Source organism: Hippoglossus stenolepis, chromosome 16 (assembly GCF_022539355.2).
Source record: "Hippoglossus stenolepis isolate QCI-W04-F060 chromosome 16, HSTE1.2, whole genome shotgun sequence".
In the NCBI taxonomy this organism is placed as follows: Eukaryota; Metazoa; Chordata; class Actinopteri; order Pleuronectiformes; family Pleuronectidae; genus Hippoglossus; species Hippoglossus stenolepis.
Genome location: NC_061498.1, coordinates 1288255 through 1307601, shown reverse-complemented (window position 1 = coordinate 1307601; position 19347 = coordinate 1288255). Strand labels below are relative to the sequence as shown.

General features: G+C 44.5%; 1 protein-coding gene across 2 annotated transcripts in view; it reads right to left on the bottom strand.

Annotated features, from left to right (window-relative positions):
* The window catches only part of LOC118123591 (thyroid hormone receptor alpha), a 70260-nt gene that overhangs the window by 7810 nt on the left and 43103 nt on the right, over positions 1–19347 (bottom strand). Inside the window, exons 1-7 of one of the 2 annotated variants that reach the window (XM_035181083.2) lie at positions 12693–13044; positions 9406–9467; positions 8244–8365; positions 6457–6604; positions 3582–3787; positions 1854–2000; positions 601–859 (exon numbers count right to left, since the gene is read on the bottom strand). In XM_035181083.2, coding sequence (XP_035036974.1) covers positions 601–859; positions 1854–2000; positions 3582–3787; positions 6457–6604; positions 8244–8365; positions 9406–9467; positions 12693–12724 — 976 coding nt within the window. In that variant the 5' untranslated portion in view covers positions 12725–13044. Of the gene's footprint in view, positions 1–600; positions 860–1853; positions 2001–3581; positions 3788–6456; positions 6605–8243; positions 8366–9405; positions 9468–12692; positions 13045–19347 lie in introns of those variants that run through there. The other variant, XM_035181082.2, reaches the window with a different exon arrangement.

The window sequence follows — 19347 nt, the reverse complement described above, 5'->3', positions numbered from 1 at the left end:
AATCTGTGGCCATTCAAAGACCTATAATCCACAGTAATTCTTAAGAGGAGTAATCTACAAGAAATGTGTTTTCTGATCTACAGGCCACTCACTTGGTGCTGATCAGTAGACGGAGAGCGACTCGGGCCGAAGCTGACACGTATTCTGATTTGTGTTTTACCAACACGATTCCACCCGAACCCCCAATATCAGTTCAAAATGTCTATAGGTTAATCCACTTTCTGGCACAGGTTGTAAAGAAGGATAAATTAAATTCCACAACTCCAACACGGCCGGTGAAAGACAAACGTCTGCTCGGTCCCAAACGGGAGCAGATGTTGTGCTTTAAAGTGAGTCAGTGCTCTACAAAGCCAAATATGTGAAAAGGTAAAAAGTGAATTCAAGTTCAGGAGCAGCCGAGACTTCAGCTGTTGTATTATTCATCTGCAAGTTGGTGAATATTTTACTCTGATTTCTACGACATCTTTTATTCAAGAGAGAAGAAAATTCAGCTGTAAACACGTGAGGAGAGAAACTAAAAAATACTGAAATTAAAACTTCCACTACTGCAAACGTCATAACACAGGAAGTAACATGATGATCACATGACTTGTTCCTCACCTGAGCTCATGAGCAGCACGGCCTGCATCAGCGCCACCTCCGTGTCGTCCAGGTTAAACTGAGCCAAGCTCTTGCCCAAATCAAAGATGGCGTCCGACACCACGCCCAATCCGCCGTTCTTCAGCTGCTCACGTTTCACCGCCATCTCGCCGTTTAGCGTCAGCGTCTCGCTCTCTGGGTCGTAGCGTACGGCGGCGCGCAGCGACATGATCTCCATGCAGCAGCCCTTCAGCAAGATGATCTGGTCTTCACAAGGCAGCTGGGGACGGACGTGACAACACAAGTGAAATAACAAGAAGAATCGAAAAGACCACAAACATTTCAACATGACTACGTCCTCCGTGCTTATGAATAATGGCTGGAAATGCAGCTTCATGCCACAGATACAGATAAATGGAGGAACTTACAGCTGCACTAGCTAAAATATGAAATAAATCATTTACTAAAGAGCTAAAACCAAAGAAAAATCTACCTTTGCAATGTGATATCACAGCTTTTCTTTCAATCACGTCGCTGCTTCACAGCAGAGAAAGAAAAACTCATCTTCTATTCACAACAAGTCCCGAGCTACACTTTACGTAACCTCTACAATATACATGGAGACTGCAGACTGAGATCGTTAGTGTGAGAGACATCAGAGAGGGGTGAGTCATCATATCGTCCACAGGGGGAGAGAGAGGGATGGAGAGACAGACACCGATGAGAGAGAGAGAGAGAGAGAGAGAGAGAGAGAGAGACTGAGAGAGAGAGAGAGAGAGAGAGAGAGAGAGAGAGAGAGACTGAGAGAGAGAGAGAGAGAGAGAGAGGGAGAGAGAGAGAGAGAGAGAGAGAGAGAGAGTGAGAGAGAGAGAGAGACTGAGAGAGAGAGAGAGAGAGAGACTGAGAGAGAGAGAGAGAGAGAGAGAGAGAGAGAGAGAGAGATGAGAGACAGAGAGAGAGAGAGAGAGAGAGAGAGAGAGAGAGAGAGAGTGAGAGAGAGAGAGAGACTGAGAGAGAGAGAGAGAGAGAGAGAGAGAGAGAGACTGTCGAGGACGCCACGTTGTTAAGCCACACCCCCACTGCGGGTCGCCTGCTAATTCACATTTTATTAATATTCAACATATCGTGTTTCCAAACTCGACTCTGCACCTTCTGTGTGAAGTGTGATGAAGAACAGCTCACACACTCACACACACACACACACAGACACACACACACACACACACACACACACACACACACACACACACACACACACACACACAAGGACCTACCTCTGAGAACATGGGCAATTTCTTGGCAAAGTCGACGACGCGTGTGATGGCGGGGGTCATGATCTTGGTGAACTCGCTGAAGGCTTCCAAGTCCACTTTGTCTCCATCGGAGGTGGGAACCATGGGACCCTGACCGATATCATCCGACTGGAAAGACACAATCACACCGGGAATTGAACTATCGATCACCGACACGTCCCACCCGCCTCGGTACATTACAGTCTTTACATTTCACAGGTTTGTTCCAATGAGACTGGATTCAAGAGAAGTGAGAGATTTGTATAAACACTAAACACAGATGTATAGAAATATTTAGATATTCTATTTGTAGACTCATGTACTCGTCTGTGAAAGGAAGTCGACAGAAAAGTAGACGAGGAATTCCTAAATTATTAGATGAGCCGTGACGCAGAACTTGACATACGAGTTGAGCATCGATATGAATGCGTGTCTTTGTTTTCGTTGTCTCGAAGCTGATAACATCGATGGACTCAGTCACAATGTGACACACAGACAGGAAGAGAAAGTGAAAAGCATTTAGCCGCGACAGGCCTGAGGTAAGAAGTTATCTGATTATCTGAGAGAACGATATGCCGACGTCGCAGAGGTTTCCACTTCGAGCTGCGCAGCTGATTCCCTGTCATGCTTCGATAAAACGGGGAAATTGAAAAGCTACAAAAGACAGGAAACAGCTTCAGGCGGCGACGAGCTCACGTGAAGAGAGTTTGTTGAATATGATAAAAGACGAAATACAAAATGTTTAAATCAACTCTGGACAGGAATTGAATGGTTCTTGCTGCAGTTATAAAAGTCTTCGGTGTCTGGCAGAAACTTTTTGGATCATCTCTGTTTTGTAATTGACAGTGAGGTCATTTAAATGTGTGTTTAGATGTCACCTCCCCCCAGTGGACAGAACCGGTCCCAGTGTAAAGCAGTGAAGTCGCTGGAACATCTGTCGTCACTTGTTCTCGTCTTCGTTCACCTTGGACTCACCACAGCAATTTTTTCGGCAGAACTTAAAAAAAATTATAATCTGTATTTGACTTTTTTTTTATTTGCCTTCATGAAAACAGTTGCCTGGTAACAGTCACGTGACCTCTGCCTCAAGGTAACCGCTGGCACGTGTGTGTGCACGTGCCAGCGACCACGTGCGGCGCCACAGAGCAAGTTGCTGGTGAAAAGGAGCGCTGTCAAAACTGTGTTCACTGGAAAATGAAAAGAACTCGCCCTCTTTCATGCGAAAGCCTGATTTTTGAAGTGGAAACAACTCTCAGCTTCGTGTGGGACGAAGACTTTGGAATAACGAGCAACATAAAAGAAGAAAACGAGAGCGTGGAGACTGAAAGTAATTAATCTAAATCAGAACGACAGATCCAACAAGATCGAGACGCCTGTGAATGAAAATATGACATAATGAATTACTTTCATGTGTTCTAATGTTTTCATGGACGAGCTGGAAGCCGTTCTATTTCACAGGAGGCCAACAGACAGTGGAGAGGGCGGAGTTTAGTTTTCAGACCCGCACTGAACTCTGGGTAATTAATCTCCTGACATCCTCCAGAGGGGCTGGATGTGAGAACGCAGACGTCTGAGTGAGTTTGTCGTGTAAACACAAACCTGAATTGAACATATGTCGGCTTCTGACTTTCTGGTGAAACATTTCTGTTGATTGCTACCCAGCGGCGGTCTCCATGACGACGCTCCCTCCTCAGAGGGTTTAAAACTCACCAGGAACTTGCGCTTCTGCTTCCAGCTGGATCCCTGGGCGTTGGTGTGCCGATGGGCGTCGGTCGCCATCCTGATCAGCTCCCACTCCGCCGTGTCGGGCTCCGGTCGTACCTGCAGCGTCCGCACCATCTCCTCCCGCTTCCTCTTCTCCCGATTCTCCTCGATCAGACGCCGCTTGGCCACGCGCTTCGAATCGTCCAGCACCACTGGCGGGTGGGAGAACGGGAGAGAAACACTCACTCGTTAAATCAGGGGTTTAATCATGTTTCTTCTTCTATTGAAACTCAGGAAACTTTCAAAGATCAGAAAGTTTCATGTCAGTGATGCTTTCGTTTCCTCTCATTTGAGTTATTGTGATTTTCTCTTCAGCTGCCTGAGCAAAACTGAGTCGACATGAATTACATCTTGTTCAAGGATCATGTTACTCTGCTTCAAGCTTCTCTTCGCTGGCTTCCAGTAAATCTAAAAGTTGATTTAAAGATTTAAGTGCTGACTTTAAAGGCCGTTCTGATATGTGAGTATGTTTAGGTCCTAACCTGATGTTAGAAACTCCTCATCTCTTTTAAATCCCTCTTAACGACACATCTTCATAGTTGTGCTACTCCTGATCTTACCGTCTGTTTAAATGCTTTAGTTTATCTAGTTTCTACTGTTCCTCTTCTGTAACATCTTAATATTTCTGCTCTGTTGTTTCACTTGAAGCCGTGGGCCATGACCTTCTCTTGGCGACAGACTACACCAGTCCTGAGGTTCTTCAGTCATAGAGGTGGACAGACTTATTAAAAACAACAGAGGTCGAGGAGCCAGGATTTGTCTGAGAAACAGTTTTTCCTCGTAATGACTCTCAATAATTAATAATGACTCTCAACGGCAGGTTTTGTTTTCCGTGTCCTTCTCGGCCCGAGTTACGAACCTGAACCGACGAAGCTATCAGTCATTTATTCATTGTGACTGGATGACTTATTCAGTGAGGGCTTTTAACCGCAGTGCTCCGCCATGTCATCTCTCCGCTCCGCGCACATTTAACATCGATCACATCCCGTCAACCTCACATTTCCCAAATGTGCCGCGGCAGAAACGTGGACGGAACATGTGACGTCTCGTCTCCGGTGTGAAAACAGAAGAACGGACGGATCTGAGAGAAAAGTTACTGGATTTTAAAAACTCCCAGAACTGAAGCCGGACGACCTTCAAAACATATTAAGTGTAATATTGAGAGACGGCTGCAGGGAAGTGTCAGATGAACCCTGAATGCCAGAAGGATAAAACAGGACTCAGCTGTGGGGAGACATTATCTGTGAGCTGCTTTAGAAAAGCTGTGATCAAGGCTGCGTACTGAACATTCATAACCAGCTGAATACATCTACACCTCCTCCGAACAGATATCGACTTTGTGTTGCATATGTTGTTAGTGCACGTTGTATTCTGCATTGTCTCTGCATGATTAGGTTTTGGTTTATATTTAGGTTCAGATTCAGAGTCTCCAGGAAATCAGTGCAAGTCAAAGTCCTCTGAAGTCATGAGACAGGACTGTTTGAGTGTGTGTTGTTAATTTATCTGTTTATTCATTATCAGGATTCCACTGCAACACATCAGTGAAATTTAAAAGGAGCGCCGCCGCTTCACTAAATCAAATTTAAGCAACACAATAATTTAAGTGCTGGAAGTGAAGTCCAGATGTTGTGTATTTGTGTTTTCATCAAAACGTCCAAAGGAGAAGAAACCGTTTCCTTTATCTACCCGAGCAGATGTCGACGGCTAAATTAATATCCAACATGTAATGAGATAATGTTGGTGTGTGAGCGTGTCCTCTTCATCTCTGTAGAGTCCTCGAGGCAGAGCAGGAATCCGTGAACAGACAGACCACAGACAAATGTGTCCCGTACTCCCCGTGCTCACTGACAGTTAATGCTTTGTTTCTACCAACTAAGCACTCGGCTTCAGAACATCTGCTACAGAAGCTGCTCACATTTTACAACAAATACTTTTCTTATAAACACAGTCACGGGTGCTGAGAGTGTTTTTTTTAAAGAAATAAAACCTCTAAAGCCACGTAAGCAGCTGCGATGTTGTGTCTAGGTTCCTGCTAATTCAATATAACGATAAAGTTAACAACTCATTCAGTCTGAAAAGTCCACATGAGTGTTTTGGCTCCATATCAGTTTTAATCCCGAACATATGAACAATTGTAAACAGGAAGGCATCGTTTCCCAATGGACACGGGGAAATAATATCTGGTGTCCTCAGTTGTATGATTGTAAAATCCAGAATTGTACAGAGCAACAGCTATTAGCAAAGACAACAGCGTCAGGAACACCTGTAATTGATTCTCCATGTTGTGTTCTACACTGGTAGCCGAGGGGGTCATGTGACAGGAGCCTGACGAATCAGCGAAGGCTACGTCGTGACAATAACGACCCAATCAGCAAGAGTTTGTGAGTTTGATCATTTCCAAAATTGTCAATTTTAGCAGCTCTATAAATGCGGAGCAACGCGGACATCAGACGTATCCAAAGGCGTTTTCAAAGAAAAACATGGTTGTGCGGATGTAGCTTTGGTTTAGTGTGTCAGCGACTGTGTGAGGTTGTACCTTATACATGCATAAGATTTATATATCAGCATACTAATATTAGCTAACAAACGCAAAAAAACACAAAGTACAACCCCGGTGTGACACATTTTGCTCAACTACCAAAACTTCCTAAAATGACAGGAACCATCTTAACGTGTAGTTTTTAGTTTGACTCCTGTCCCATCGGTTAACATGGAGGAGGCAGGGTTTATGACCAGGCAGCTTTGGCTTCACCTGAACCTCATTATTCTCTGTGTATACACGAGTGTGGTGGTGAGAACACATGAAGGTATATTGACTCACGGTCCATGGCCATGCCCACGGAGATGCACTTCTTGAAGCGGCACAGCTGACACTGGTTGCGGGTGATCTTGTCAATAATGCAGCAGCCTTCATATTTACAGGAGTAGGCCGGGTGGAGGTTTTTCTGGATGGTTCTGCGGAAGAAACCCTGGAGAGAGGGAGGAGGAGGGAGGGAGGGAGGGAGGGAGGGAGGGAGGGAGGGAGGGAGGGAAGAGAAGAGCCCATTCAGTGACGGAGGTGAAATTTAAATTTACCATAACCTCAAAATTAAATCCGGCAATTAAATGTTCTTCTGTTTTTTAGTTGCAAAACATGTGAGTGGGAGAGGGCACATCACATGGCAGGCTGGTGATTGCATGGCAGGATCCTGCTTAACAAGAGTTAAGTAACGAAGCGATGGCCTGACTGAAGGTCTCAGAAATAGATCTGACACGAGACTGATCGAGCAGCTCGCTGGTGCAGCAGAGACTTATTTGTTGAAGCAAGTAGGAAAAGTCTCCGTCTGAATTCGTGTTAAAATAAACTGCACAGAAAGACAGGAAAACCTTTTTGCTTATCGGTCACTCAACAATACAACACCGGGTTAATAACACCTGAACTTTCATGTGTCATTTCTCAAGATGTCATTTCTTTGTTTTCCATCTCTTTATTCAAGAGCGTGATCTGTCACTTTGACAGCAGGACGTTTAACGCTTTCACTCAAAACCCGCCGCTTGCACTCAAATATAAACTGCTTGTGCTCTGATTTCGTGCGTCCCAGCTTTTTGTGCAACAAGTCGATAAGAATTCCCCAGCCAATCGAGGACCAGACTAAGTGATGACCAATGAAATTCCCCCGTCACAACAGAAAATAATGCACAGACGTGTTCTGTTTCTAGTTGAATTGTTTGGTTTCTGTTTATTGGACATTGAAAAGCTTGATTCATTATGAATCATGTTCAAATCATCATCATTCCTGGCTGCTCCCAGTCCGGAGACAGGAGGTGTGAACCGTTCTACTATTGATGCAGATTGTGATCTACAGCTTCTTAAACCCATCTCCATTCAAGTTGCTATTTAACTTCCACTGAAGCCGAGGACTCCAGACACTCTAACGTGCTGCTCCTTTATTTAAACTGGAGTTTACCTGATTAAATAAACGTTCATCATTACAAACCAATGGATTCCATTATGCTGAACACAGAGGCCTCTGATTGGTTAACTCCAGCAGGAAAACGCAGTTAAACACAAAGAGGCTTCAGTGCCGAGGCTCGGCCGGAGTCTGCACTCTGGTTCAACCCAGTCAGTTGACGGAGGGTATTTACGATCTAATTCAGTCACGGCTCAGAACTTCAGAGGTTCTGTTCTGAGTCGAGGCTTCAGGGCCAGATTGTGCTGCTGCTGCTCCAGGACCAGTTGTATGAGCTCCTCAGCAAAACTTTAAATCACATCAGAAGTTCAGTCTCCTTCTAATCTTCAACACTTCCTCTACGGAACATTCACATGCAGCAATACGCTATTAAATATAAAGTTTATGTTGAATTTAACGGCTTCTTGATTCATAATTCAACTCATGTTCAAATTCTCCTTTGCATATTTGTTTATGTGCATTAATAACTTGTCACACTCCTTTCCATTGCATCCTCACACTCTTAATGTGTATAGTGTTGTATTTGATTTTTAATTCGATTTACATTGACCTGTGTGTATTTTCTTTTTCTTATTCCACATTTTTCTCTGTTCATATTTTCTTAAGTGACGGAGATGAGACATGTCAAAGAGAAAAGGTCTGTGCTGCTCGTCTGTACCTTGCAGCCCTCGCAGGTGATGCAGCGGTAGTGGTAGCCCGTCGCCTTGTCCCCGCACACCACACACGGCTCGTCCTTCTCCAGGTAGCTGGGGATGTATCCTGGAACAGAGACGCTAAGAGCTACAGGAGAGGAGGAGGAGGAGGAGGCAGGCAGGGCGGAGTGAGGAGTGATGAGGAGGAGCAGAGGATGAAGGAGGAGTGAAGGAGGAGGAGGAGGAGGTGAATGTTATCACAGGATCCTCAAAGAAGCTCCTGTGCTTTGGGCCCCAAGAGACTGTGACACAGGATGGAACATATACGACTGCAGTGTCTTCTGCACACACGCAGCTTATGAGGTATTTATACACATATATTATATAAATACATTATTTATCAGGACTTTTCATCTGCTTATTAATTTCTCTGGAGAAGGGAAGAGTTCTCTTGATACTATTCACTTTAAACTTTAACCTCTCAGCTGTGGTGTCGATGCACAAGGACTGGCAGTCGTCTGGACAGCCCCCAATACAATACCCAATAACACTGAATACACCAATCAACAAGTTTTTCTGAATATTCCGACAGCATGTGAATGCACCACACACACACACACACACATGAGCCGATCCCCAGATAATAACATGATCATTGAGTTATGACTCAGTCTAGTGTGAGAAAGTTTCTGTATTTTATATAATCAAAGATCTATTTTAATGGTTTAATGAACCATGTAGAATCCGTCACAATATGTCAGATGGTTATTTGGTAAAACAATTATCTACTCTAGTGGACAATCAAGTTCTATTCTATTCTTGTATTCTATGAAAACTCCATGTCCTGAATGAACTTTCCTGTTTGGCAACAAATGTAAAAGTTTGGTCCTCTCGACACCAAACAGACCTTTGAAGCCGCGGTCACCTGGGTGAACTAATTTGTTTTCAACAAAGCTCCGAGGGGAGATGTGAGATGTTGAGGAGGAGCTTATCATAGTAATGACTCCCAGGACAGCAGCGAGCGCCCGGGGGAGCCGGCTGCAGCCTGATGGGCTCGGCTGAACAAACCCTCGGCACCTCGGCTGCGACTGAGCCTCTTCAGAGGAACCTGTCTGCGGCGGAGTTCACTCGATTGTTCGGAGGTGACGGACACACAGGGAGGCGACGGCAGAGAAGATGAGTCCTTACCAGACATACTCTTCATCGAACACTGGCTGTTCTTCCTCTTTCTCTTTGGCACATCTGGCCACCTGAGAGGCAGCGGAGGAGGAAGATGAGGGAGGGAGAAGAAGAAAGGGATTTTTTAAATTAACAAGTCGAGTAGTTTAAGAAACAAGAAAATAGAAAAAGCAAAACATAAAAATCACATTTCCCGGGGATGCATTGAAATTGTTGAAAATATAAACTGGGTTGATGATTGGATTTAAGTTAAAAAACTGCAGCTCTGCTTGATAATTGTCAAAATCTTCAGGTTTAATCCACTTTCACCACATTTCATTACTAAAGGTCTCTAATGTGTTGCAGTTCACTACTGACCTGAATCATAAATAACAGAATAACACCTAATAAGACGGTTTTCAGTCTCTACAGAGGAAACATTTAACACTACTCACAGGAAGCAACAACAAAAGAGATTTTAAATAAATGAAGAATAAAACTGTTGAAATAAAAACATGAGACATTACCTGGAGAAAACATTATAAAAGTGGAAGACTTTTGTGTGTATTCTGCAATTAGGAAATTGGAAATACATTTATGTTTGTATTTAGTTATAATGATGATATTTATATTAGTTTGAAGTTCCAGTGATGATATTGAAATAAAATGAATTGTGTGGCGGCGTTTTCTCTTCCTTCTCATTTAGAGAATTCAAGTAGCTCTTATTATGAAGGCCCCTCAATCAGGAACCTTCCTTATCAAAATAAACCAGTGTGACACATTCATCTGAATTGAGTTATTGCTTTAACGCTCATAGAGACATGAATGGACTCATAGACAGTAGATCTGTCATGAAGGGACGGTGTCGTCTACAGTTTGAGTTTCCTCGACACGACTGAAGATCTCTTCTTCACATCATCTCTTCTTTGTGAATTCTGCTTTTACTTGTGGACAAATTCTATTTTTAAATCACATATACAATTTAGGACGTTTTTTAAATTTATTTTTTACAGACAAAGAGCAAACAAACACACACACACACTCACTCACAAGTACACACACACATACACACACACTCCAGATTATATATAATTCCATCCCTTGTCTCTCACACACACACCTCCATCCCTCCATTTAATTCTCTATCCTTCCTCTTTTCTCACTCTCTGAGGACTCTGGCAGCAGATTTGGATTAAATGTCTCCCCCATGTCTGTCTGTCCTCTCCTCTCTCTCTCATCTCTCCATCTGTCCTCTCCTCTCCCAGTCCTTTCTTTCTTCCTCTCTCGTCTCATCTCGTCTCTTCTGTTCCCTTTCTTCCTCTCCTCTCCTCTCGTGTCCTATTTCCTCTCGTCTAATCTCCCACTTCCTCTCTTGTCTCCAATACTTGTCTCCTCCTTTCCGTTCATCTCATCCTCTTCCTCTCCTTTCCTTTCCCTTGGTTTCCCCCTCTTCCTCTCTCTTCTCTTATCCTCTTCCTCTCCTCTCCTTTCCTCTCCCTTTCCTTTCCTTTCCTCTCCTCTTCCTCTTCCTCTCCTCTTCCTCTCCTCTCCTCTCCTCTCCTTCTTCCTTTCCTCTCCTCTCCCTCTTCCTCTCCTCTCCCTCTTCCTCTTCCTCTCCTCTCTAAACTTCCATCAGCAGTATTAGGTAACACCCCTCCCTTCCCCTCCCCTCCCCTCCCCTCCGTCTCGCTGGCTGTCAAATCTACTTTCCTCTTCCAACAAAAAAAAAAGGGGGGGTGGAAATCCTCTGGGTTCTTGCAGCTCTTCACGCTTCAGCAAACTTATTAATTTTATTGCAGTGTGGTCAGACAGTAACACGGTGGGAAACCGTCTCCTCTGGTTGGAGCACCGTGTGTGTTGAGCTACCGTAACAGAGAAAAACCCGTTCTGCCATTTCTGCAGCTAAAAACAAACCAAATCTCCAATAAATGATATTCAAGGTTCTCGTGTGGACGTTGATTTATCGACCTTCTACATCATCACATCAGGGAGCAGGTGAAAGTCACAGGAGGTGGAGGGCTGGTTAATATCAAACACATCAGATGAAACGATTCTTTGGTTGAGAGACGGTGAAAACTGCGCAGTGCAGAATATCCTGTCGACACCAGAACAAGCTGAAAACACAACGTCGGACACATTCTCAGCTTTTTTCAAGCTTTCAAACATGTTTGCAAACAGCCTCTGGTTTTATCTGCATCAGCATCAAACATTTCCCTCCCACTGCAGATTCCTTACATCGATGTGAAGAAACACAAAGCTCCCGAGCAGCGGCTCCTTTCGACTGAAGTCCTAATTATCTCCGTCAGTGGCAGCGAGCTCATTAAGGAACATGAGCGTTATGAGTTGATGTGTGGTGAACAGACGCTGTACAGTGCACATGTATTCATGCACAAGTCAGAAGATCAGACCCTCGGTTCGACAGTGTTATCGTCCACTATCGGCCTCTCGGAGACTTCCTGTGAGTATCAGCATCAGAAGGTCTCTGATATTTCAAAGTAAATCCTCCGAGGATTTCATCAAATATTTCAGTTCAAAGTTTATCGACCATGAAGGAGCAGGAACGTGCGGGACGGCTTCTCCACAGAGGAGTCGTCAGTTTCTATTTGTTGATACGTGCTGAAATGAAATCTTTTATTTCACTGTATTTATATTATCTTTGGTTGTATTTGTGTTTACTTTATATTTATAAAGTTTATAAACTGTAAAATATCAAAACCATTACAGTTCTCTGTCATGAAGGTTTGATTATGACATTTTAAAGAACATGTATATTCATGTTTGATGGTGTCAGGCCCTGATGGGTCGGGCTCGAACAAACAGATGAGTTATCATCAGTGAGCAGCTGAAACATCATCAGGTGGAAGATGATGTGTTTATAGAATCACTACCATACACCCCCCCCCCCCACACAGTAAACAAACAGGTCACATTTACATCAGCTGCTTGTCAGGCTGCAGAACCTCCTCCTGCACCGAGCAACATGTCAGAAACACATTGTGCTATTTCCAGGGACTTTCCCTCTTAATGACTTCAGCAGAGAAAAGAAACAACAAGTTGGCTTCATACAAAGAATCATGTGAATAACTGGATTCTTTGTTTCATCAAATAAGTCCTGACATGTTATTAGATGAAAGAACTATAATGTGATAATCTCTGTTCTGAGCAGTAATAAATTAGTGTGAAGACGGCGAGGACGGGGAAACAGAGACAGTCCCGAGCTGGTGGGAGCATGTGGTGCGTAGACTCATGGCACCCCCCCACCCCCCAGTCGATGCATGTGAACAGAGACAGACACGCACACGCACTCACACACCAACCTGTTGATGCAGTACGGCTGTAAGATATGCATGATGCTGCCTGTGCAGGAAAATCCAGAAGAAGAGACGTGTCAGCCAGCGGCAGCTCAGCTGAGTCAGTGCACGTGTCCCACCTCAACGTGGAGCAGTGCAACAATAGTTCCACTTCAACAGCGGAGGAGTGTGGCCAACAGCGGCTTTAGTTTCCCTGTAACCCCCCCGAGAGGAGCTCCTCAAATCCCCGGCAGCGCCTCGGCTCCCGGTGAAGCGGCTGCTCGGGTCAGAGTGAGTGAAGTCGATCAGCTGTCACAGGAAACAGTGGCTCTCAGACTGGCTGCTGGGTGGAACAGCCACTCTGTTTATCATCCTCCTCCCTCCCTCTTTCTCTCCCTCCCTCAGTTGCTCAGGTCCAGCCCCCCCCCGTCTCCCTCCCTGTCTGTGTGTGCATGTGTAGTCTCTGCTCTCCGTCATCACAATACACCTCATCATGCTCTCGTCTACCTCGTCCAACCACACTCTCTCTCTCTCTCTCTACGTTCACTTCATCTTTCTTCTCCTCTCGTCTTTCTCTCCTCTGCCACCTGTCATCCCTGCTCATACCCTCATATTCCACATCCTGTCACTCGTCCTCCTCCACTTCCACTTCCACCTCTCTTCTACTTCACTCTTTTCATCCCACAGGAGAAAACAACAACAAACAAACAAACAAACAAACAAACTCTGCCGCTCTGCCTCTAAACTCACTTGAGCTCTAACGCTGACTTGGTTACGTAACGTCAGCCTGACTCCACAGAGCAGCTGAGAGGAGTCTTGTGAGGACACACAGATTCAAGGGAGCTCATCAATTGAATTAGACTCGTCTGTGATCTTTGCTCCGATGTGATAAGAACCACTTGTTGTGAAGGCCACAGTTACAGCTGGAGACAGAACCACCTGGAGAAGTGGACCTGAAAGGAAACTGTTTAACAGCCCAATTGGGAGTAATGGAAAACAGAGAGAATTTAACACTAGGTGCATTTACACAGCAATCACTCCATCATACGTCCCACTGTGCTGCACGGATTTTATATTTCTAACAGAAATACTGTCCTCAATCATAAACCATTTATAGTCCCTTTTCTCTTTATAAGCGTTAAGCTAGTTTAACAGCCTCCCAGCAGGGGGATCAGCTCTGTATCAGCCACAGTCAGGACTGTAATGGGAAATACCTGAGCAGGAAATATAGGGTTTCACTGACAGCAGCTAAATATAGATCAGAAAGAGGGAAGAGCTCAGAGCAAGAGGATGACGAGCTCCGCATGACTCCTGTTGCACTGATGGAATTAGTGACGGGGAAATATACTGTACATCCACCGGAGTGTTTAAAAGACGGTGAGCTGTTCTCAGACCTGCACTGAACTCCGGATAATCTCCGGACATTCTCCAGACGGGTTCTGCATGTGAGACACGCCCACGTCTGGGTGGAAAGCTCCGGACGTTCTCCTGCCAGCTCAGAAGTAAAGTCTCTGGTTAACGTCTGAATGAGCTCATGTGAGGAAACAGCCGGATGCTCTGGAGGATTCACCGCGGACCAGAGGGCACGGTGATGGCTTTCACACGACAGATGCAAAACTGGAAAGAATACAGATATTTAAAAGATGAAAAAGTGGAGACGAAAATGTCAAGGGAGTTCTGGGGATAAGGGCTGAAGTCGATGTGCCGTGCAGCAGACGTTAGACTGTTCCTGCCACAGAGACCAGAAGATGGAGGCCACACAAGCAGCTGGGACGGAAATGAAATGCAAACCTCACAAAAATGTGCTTTAACACGATGTAAAATATGAATCTATTAGCATCAGTGCAGACACACAGTCACTGAACCTGATGGAAACAAAGCAGAAACTCCATCTTTTCTCTACACGTGAGATAAAAGAGCAGCAACAGTTCAGGAAATCAGGTCGTTAACAGACTTGAGTAATTTCTAATCCTGTTTCTGTTCGATTTCCATCCTCTCGTCCGCTCGTCCCTCGTCTCTGATGCAATTTTAACAAATATCATATAAGGAAAATAAGACTAATCCTAAATCCTTCTGAATAAATAATATTTCCTGAGGATTTTCTCAGGAATATTTCAACTGTCAGAGAATGTGTCACTTTCATTCAACCGGCTGACGTTAAACTTTGTCTTCATCTCGACGCCGCTCTTTGTTCCGTTGCCACTCTTCTCCTCCCGTCACTCCTGCTCACGTCTCCTCCACTTCACTGACGGCGTCGCCTTTTTGTCAGAGCTCAACCAAGCGCCGACAGTTTTAGAAACACCTCGAGGTAAACGCCACCACGTCAGCCGTGTGTCGGACGCCTCGCTGACTGACGAGGGAAGAGGAAGTCGACGTGCAGCTTTAGCTTGTAGATGTTCTGATCCTCCCGGTGACTCAGCAGTCATATGTGCTCATGTGTAAAACTCCCCAGTGACGAGTCCGAGTGTCAGCGTCGTCAGGAAGCGGTCAGATATCAGGGCCCTGACCTCTGGGACTATTTAAGAGGCACATATGTTTGTACTTGAATCTTATTGAGGACACTCATTGGAATAATTCATTCTCTAGCTCTTTAAGGTCTAAGCTCAAAACCGTCCTCACAGATATAAGTACACACACAGTGTTATGTCACTGTCAGTGCCGGGGTCCAGACTGTTATTTCCTGAAGGTAAAATATGAAAACATCCAGAGTCTGTGGATACAAAGTACTAGTGTGATGTGTACTTTCTACTGTGGTATATTTACTTTTACGTTTGTCTTTTTATTTGTAGTAGTATAATATATTTTTGCAAAGTATCACAGATATTTTAGATTCACACAATGGGAGAATGGTCTCAGACCTTTCTTCAGTTTACATTCACACCAGTGATGTAACGTGTGTAAATCTGTTCTCGTCACGGGGACTAACAGCTGTATGAAGCAACATCTGGACTGACAGAGCTTTTCAAAGTTTGACAATAAAAACCGCAGCTCGTGACATCAGCAGAAAGTCGGCTCTGCAAACGGGAGCAGCCGGACGTTCTCCATGGTGCAGCTGTAACAAATCCTGGTTTTCTGTTGGCCGGAGCGCGACTTCCTGCCTCAGATCCCAGATCCACAGCTGTGACCTCAGCTCTTCAGCGTGGATCAGGTTCTCTTCACCTCCTCTTTGCACCGAGCGACTGGAACCAGCCGACGCTGTCTTTACCATAATGAAGGAATGTTTGTCTGTAACCCAACACACACCGGCTTGGTCTGACCGGCGTGAGCGGAGAGGTTATCTGGTCTGGACATGGACGAGCAGAACAGAACAAGATCATATCAGCTGATGTCTCACAGACTTATCACCTGTATGTGCCGATATGACAACTTAGATTTGACAGAATAAACAGCTCAGTAAAGATGTGCACATGAAACAAGTTCTATTTGGTTGTATTTGTGTTTTCTTTTAAATTATAGTGACTGATAATAAACTGTCAGGTGAGACCTCCTGTGACGTTGTAAATAAACAACGATAAAACCTTCATCATTAAAACATCCCGTCGTTATTTCGTCACTTCCCTGTCGTCCTGTGGATTTTATTTTTGGGACGTCACAACTCCGCCAACAATCAATTTCAGTCGGGCTCTAAAAAAACCTGATTCATATAGTTTGCTAAATGCACAACACTGGATTAAATATTGTTTTAAATAATGAGGAGAAACGTTATGTCAGGTGACATGACGTCAGGTGACATGACGTCAGGTGACATGACGCCAGTCGACAGCTCTATGTCTAGAATGTGAGTCCAGCTTCTGTGTGACTCAGTTCTCTGCAGCGAACAGCACAGGTAGCTGTGGTAAAGATAGACAGGGATCAGATTAGAGAGCCTGGTTCTGTTCAGACGGGTTTGGAAACGTTAACTGGATTAACTGAGTCAGTTTTGTGCGTCTGCAGAACAATGTGACACAAACACCTGCTGTTACCGTGGTTACTGTACACACAGAGGAAGCTGTACCACCAGAATCCTCGAGGACGTAAAACTCTAAAATGTCACGGAGGAAAAACTGGATGAAAACTTGAGAAATGTCAAGTGACTAAAACTTATTTTCCTTAAGATGATTGAAACTGAATCGGCACCAGTTGCATAAATCAACACACACGTTAGAATCCTCACCTAGAATCACATAAGTCCAATTTTATTAAAAAGATTCTGCTTTGAAATCGACGACTCTGAGACGTTCACGACTCTCCGTGTTGACCTGTTCTCTAATAAACATTTAAAACCTTTAACACTGTTTGATTCTCACGCTCAGTTCGCTGCTGACGTCTCCGTCTCTCAGACACACGGCTGAGAGACGGCTTGTGTCTGAGAGACGTCTTGTGAATGGACAAGCAGCTGATGCTGTGTTTGCTTCTGCTGCTGCAGCTAATAAAGTCAATGTACGAGTAGAGAGAGGTCATCTGAGGACGAGGATTCAACGAGAGGCAGAACTTCACAAACCAGGAGGAGGGAAAAACCTATTAGTCCAATTAGCTACGACTTTAGTGTGTCACTAGATCTAAATACTACAACACCCACAATGCACTGCTGCAGTCCAACGTTATGGTTGTTATCTGTCTTGTTTTAGTTCATTAAACTTAACGAAACTTTTGGAAAACAATAGAAATGGCTTTTGTTTTCGTAACTTAATGAAAACTCCAAAGACTTCAGCTGGCAGAGGTCGGACTGATGAAGCTGCAACTTCCTGTGTCGGGTTATCACAGTTTTTCCATCGTGGTTAGTTTTACGACAAACAGATAAATATAACAACACAAATCTCTGTGTTTGTTTTGTTTTTGTGAAGCACGAAAGCTGTGATTTATGTTTTTAGAATAAGAAATTAAGGCTGAACACACACACAGACACACAAACACACACACAGACAGACAGAAACACAACAGACACACACGGCAGATTCTATTTTCGTCACCTTCTCCAGGCTACACAAAGCTTTGCAACATCTCTGTGAGTGCGTGCACGCGCGTGTGTGTGTTTACCCAGAATGCTCTGTGACTCAGAAATCACAAAGGGGAGGGGTCAGGGCATGAGGCAGCGCTCACAAGAACACGTGCATGGTCAATGACACACTTTGTGAGAAACACACACGCACATGCGCACAAACACAAAGCGACAATCCCCTGTTGATGTCACATATTGCGGCGTCCTGAGCTGTCCTCTGCTTTCTGTGGCTCCATCTGCCCTCGCTGCTCCTAATCCAGCTCTGTCCACTGCACTAATCCACACACACACACACACACACACACACACACACACACACACACACACACACACACACACACACACACACACACACACACACACACACACACACACACACCCTAAATAAAATACACACCCATCCTCTCACACACAACGCACAACCTCAGAGTAAAGAGGCTTCTGCCAAAGATCAATTATCTCCCCAGGTAGATGCTGCTTGTGTTGTATTGTGTAACATCGCACACGACAGCAGCACGATGGTGAATCTGAAGGTCATCGAAATCAATACAGCTCTTTCTGCTGGGAGCATGACGGAGCATGACGGAGCATGACGGTGCACGACTGTTTCATGATGATAGCAAAAGTTTTAAACTCAAAATAATTGATATTTGTTCTTTCTATCTGAAGAGTTGTAGCTTTCTTTTTCAACACAACTGAATTGTGGCCTGTGCAGCTGCACTCACAACAACTGAACAACCTGAAATGTGTTGACTGGTAAAAAGCAACAACAGCAACAATCGCTCTCTGGGTTCTTGAACACCCTCTCCTGGAAGTCAGCGTTTACTGCAACGTCAATTCTAACAACAACAACAACAACAACAAGGTGGTTTAACATGAGGTTTATAATATTACACAACTTCTCATCTACACCTCATTAATATTTAACTTCTGTAATGTCATCGCATCGTCCATCTTTGTTTTCAGTCTCTGGTTTTTTATGCAAACAGATGAACGTCAGGATGAACCAGTTGAGTTTGAATTATTTTTATTCTTGTTTCTGAAAATGATTGTGTCGTTACATGTTTTACAAAATGTATTGAAGTGATTACTGTGTATTTATTTGTTTAATATTCACCGCTATGGGGATTAAACTTCATCGTCTCACAACTCAGACTGTGTGTGTGTGTGTGTGTGTGTGTGTGTGTGTGTGTGTGTGTTGTTCTGTGCGACTCCACGTGCCACGGAGACAGAGCAGCACAGATGGCAGCGTGACAGAATGTCCTAACTCCCTTTTACCTCTCCCAAAAAATACTCTGCTTCCTCCCCCTCTTTCTACCACCCCGCCCCCCCGCCCCATCTACCATCCCTCCATCCATTGATTTATTTATATAAAGCTTATCCAGCAGAACCACTCGTCTGTTCATTCCCTGCTCTTCCTCCTCATTAAAGCATCTTCTTCCTCTCTCCTTGTGAATTGAGCTCGTCTCAGGAATGTGTGTTCAGTCCTGTGCTTTGAAAACAAAAAGGTGCTGGTGCTGCTCTGCATCTTTCATCCATCCATCAATCTGTCCGTCAAGGCCCGCGGCTGCTTTCTCATCTGTCACTTCTGTCAAAGCAGCGCTCGCCTGCGCTTTGATGAACACACACACACACACACACACACATGAACACACACACACACAAACACACAAAGAGAGGGAGGCAGAACAATCCATCACATTC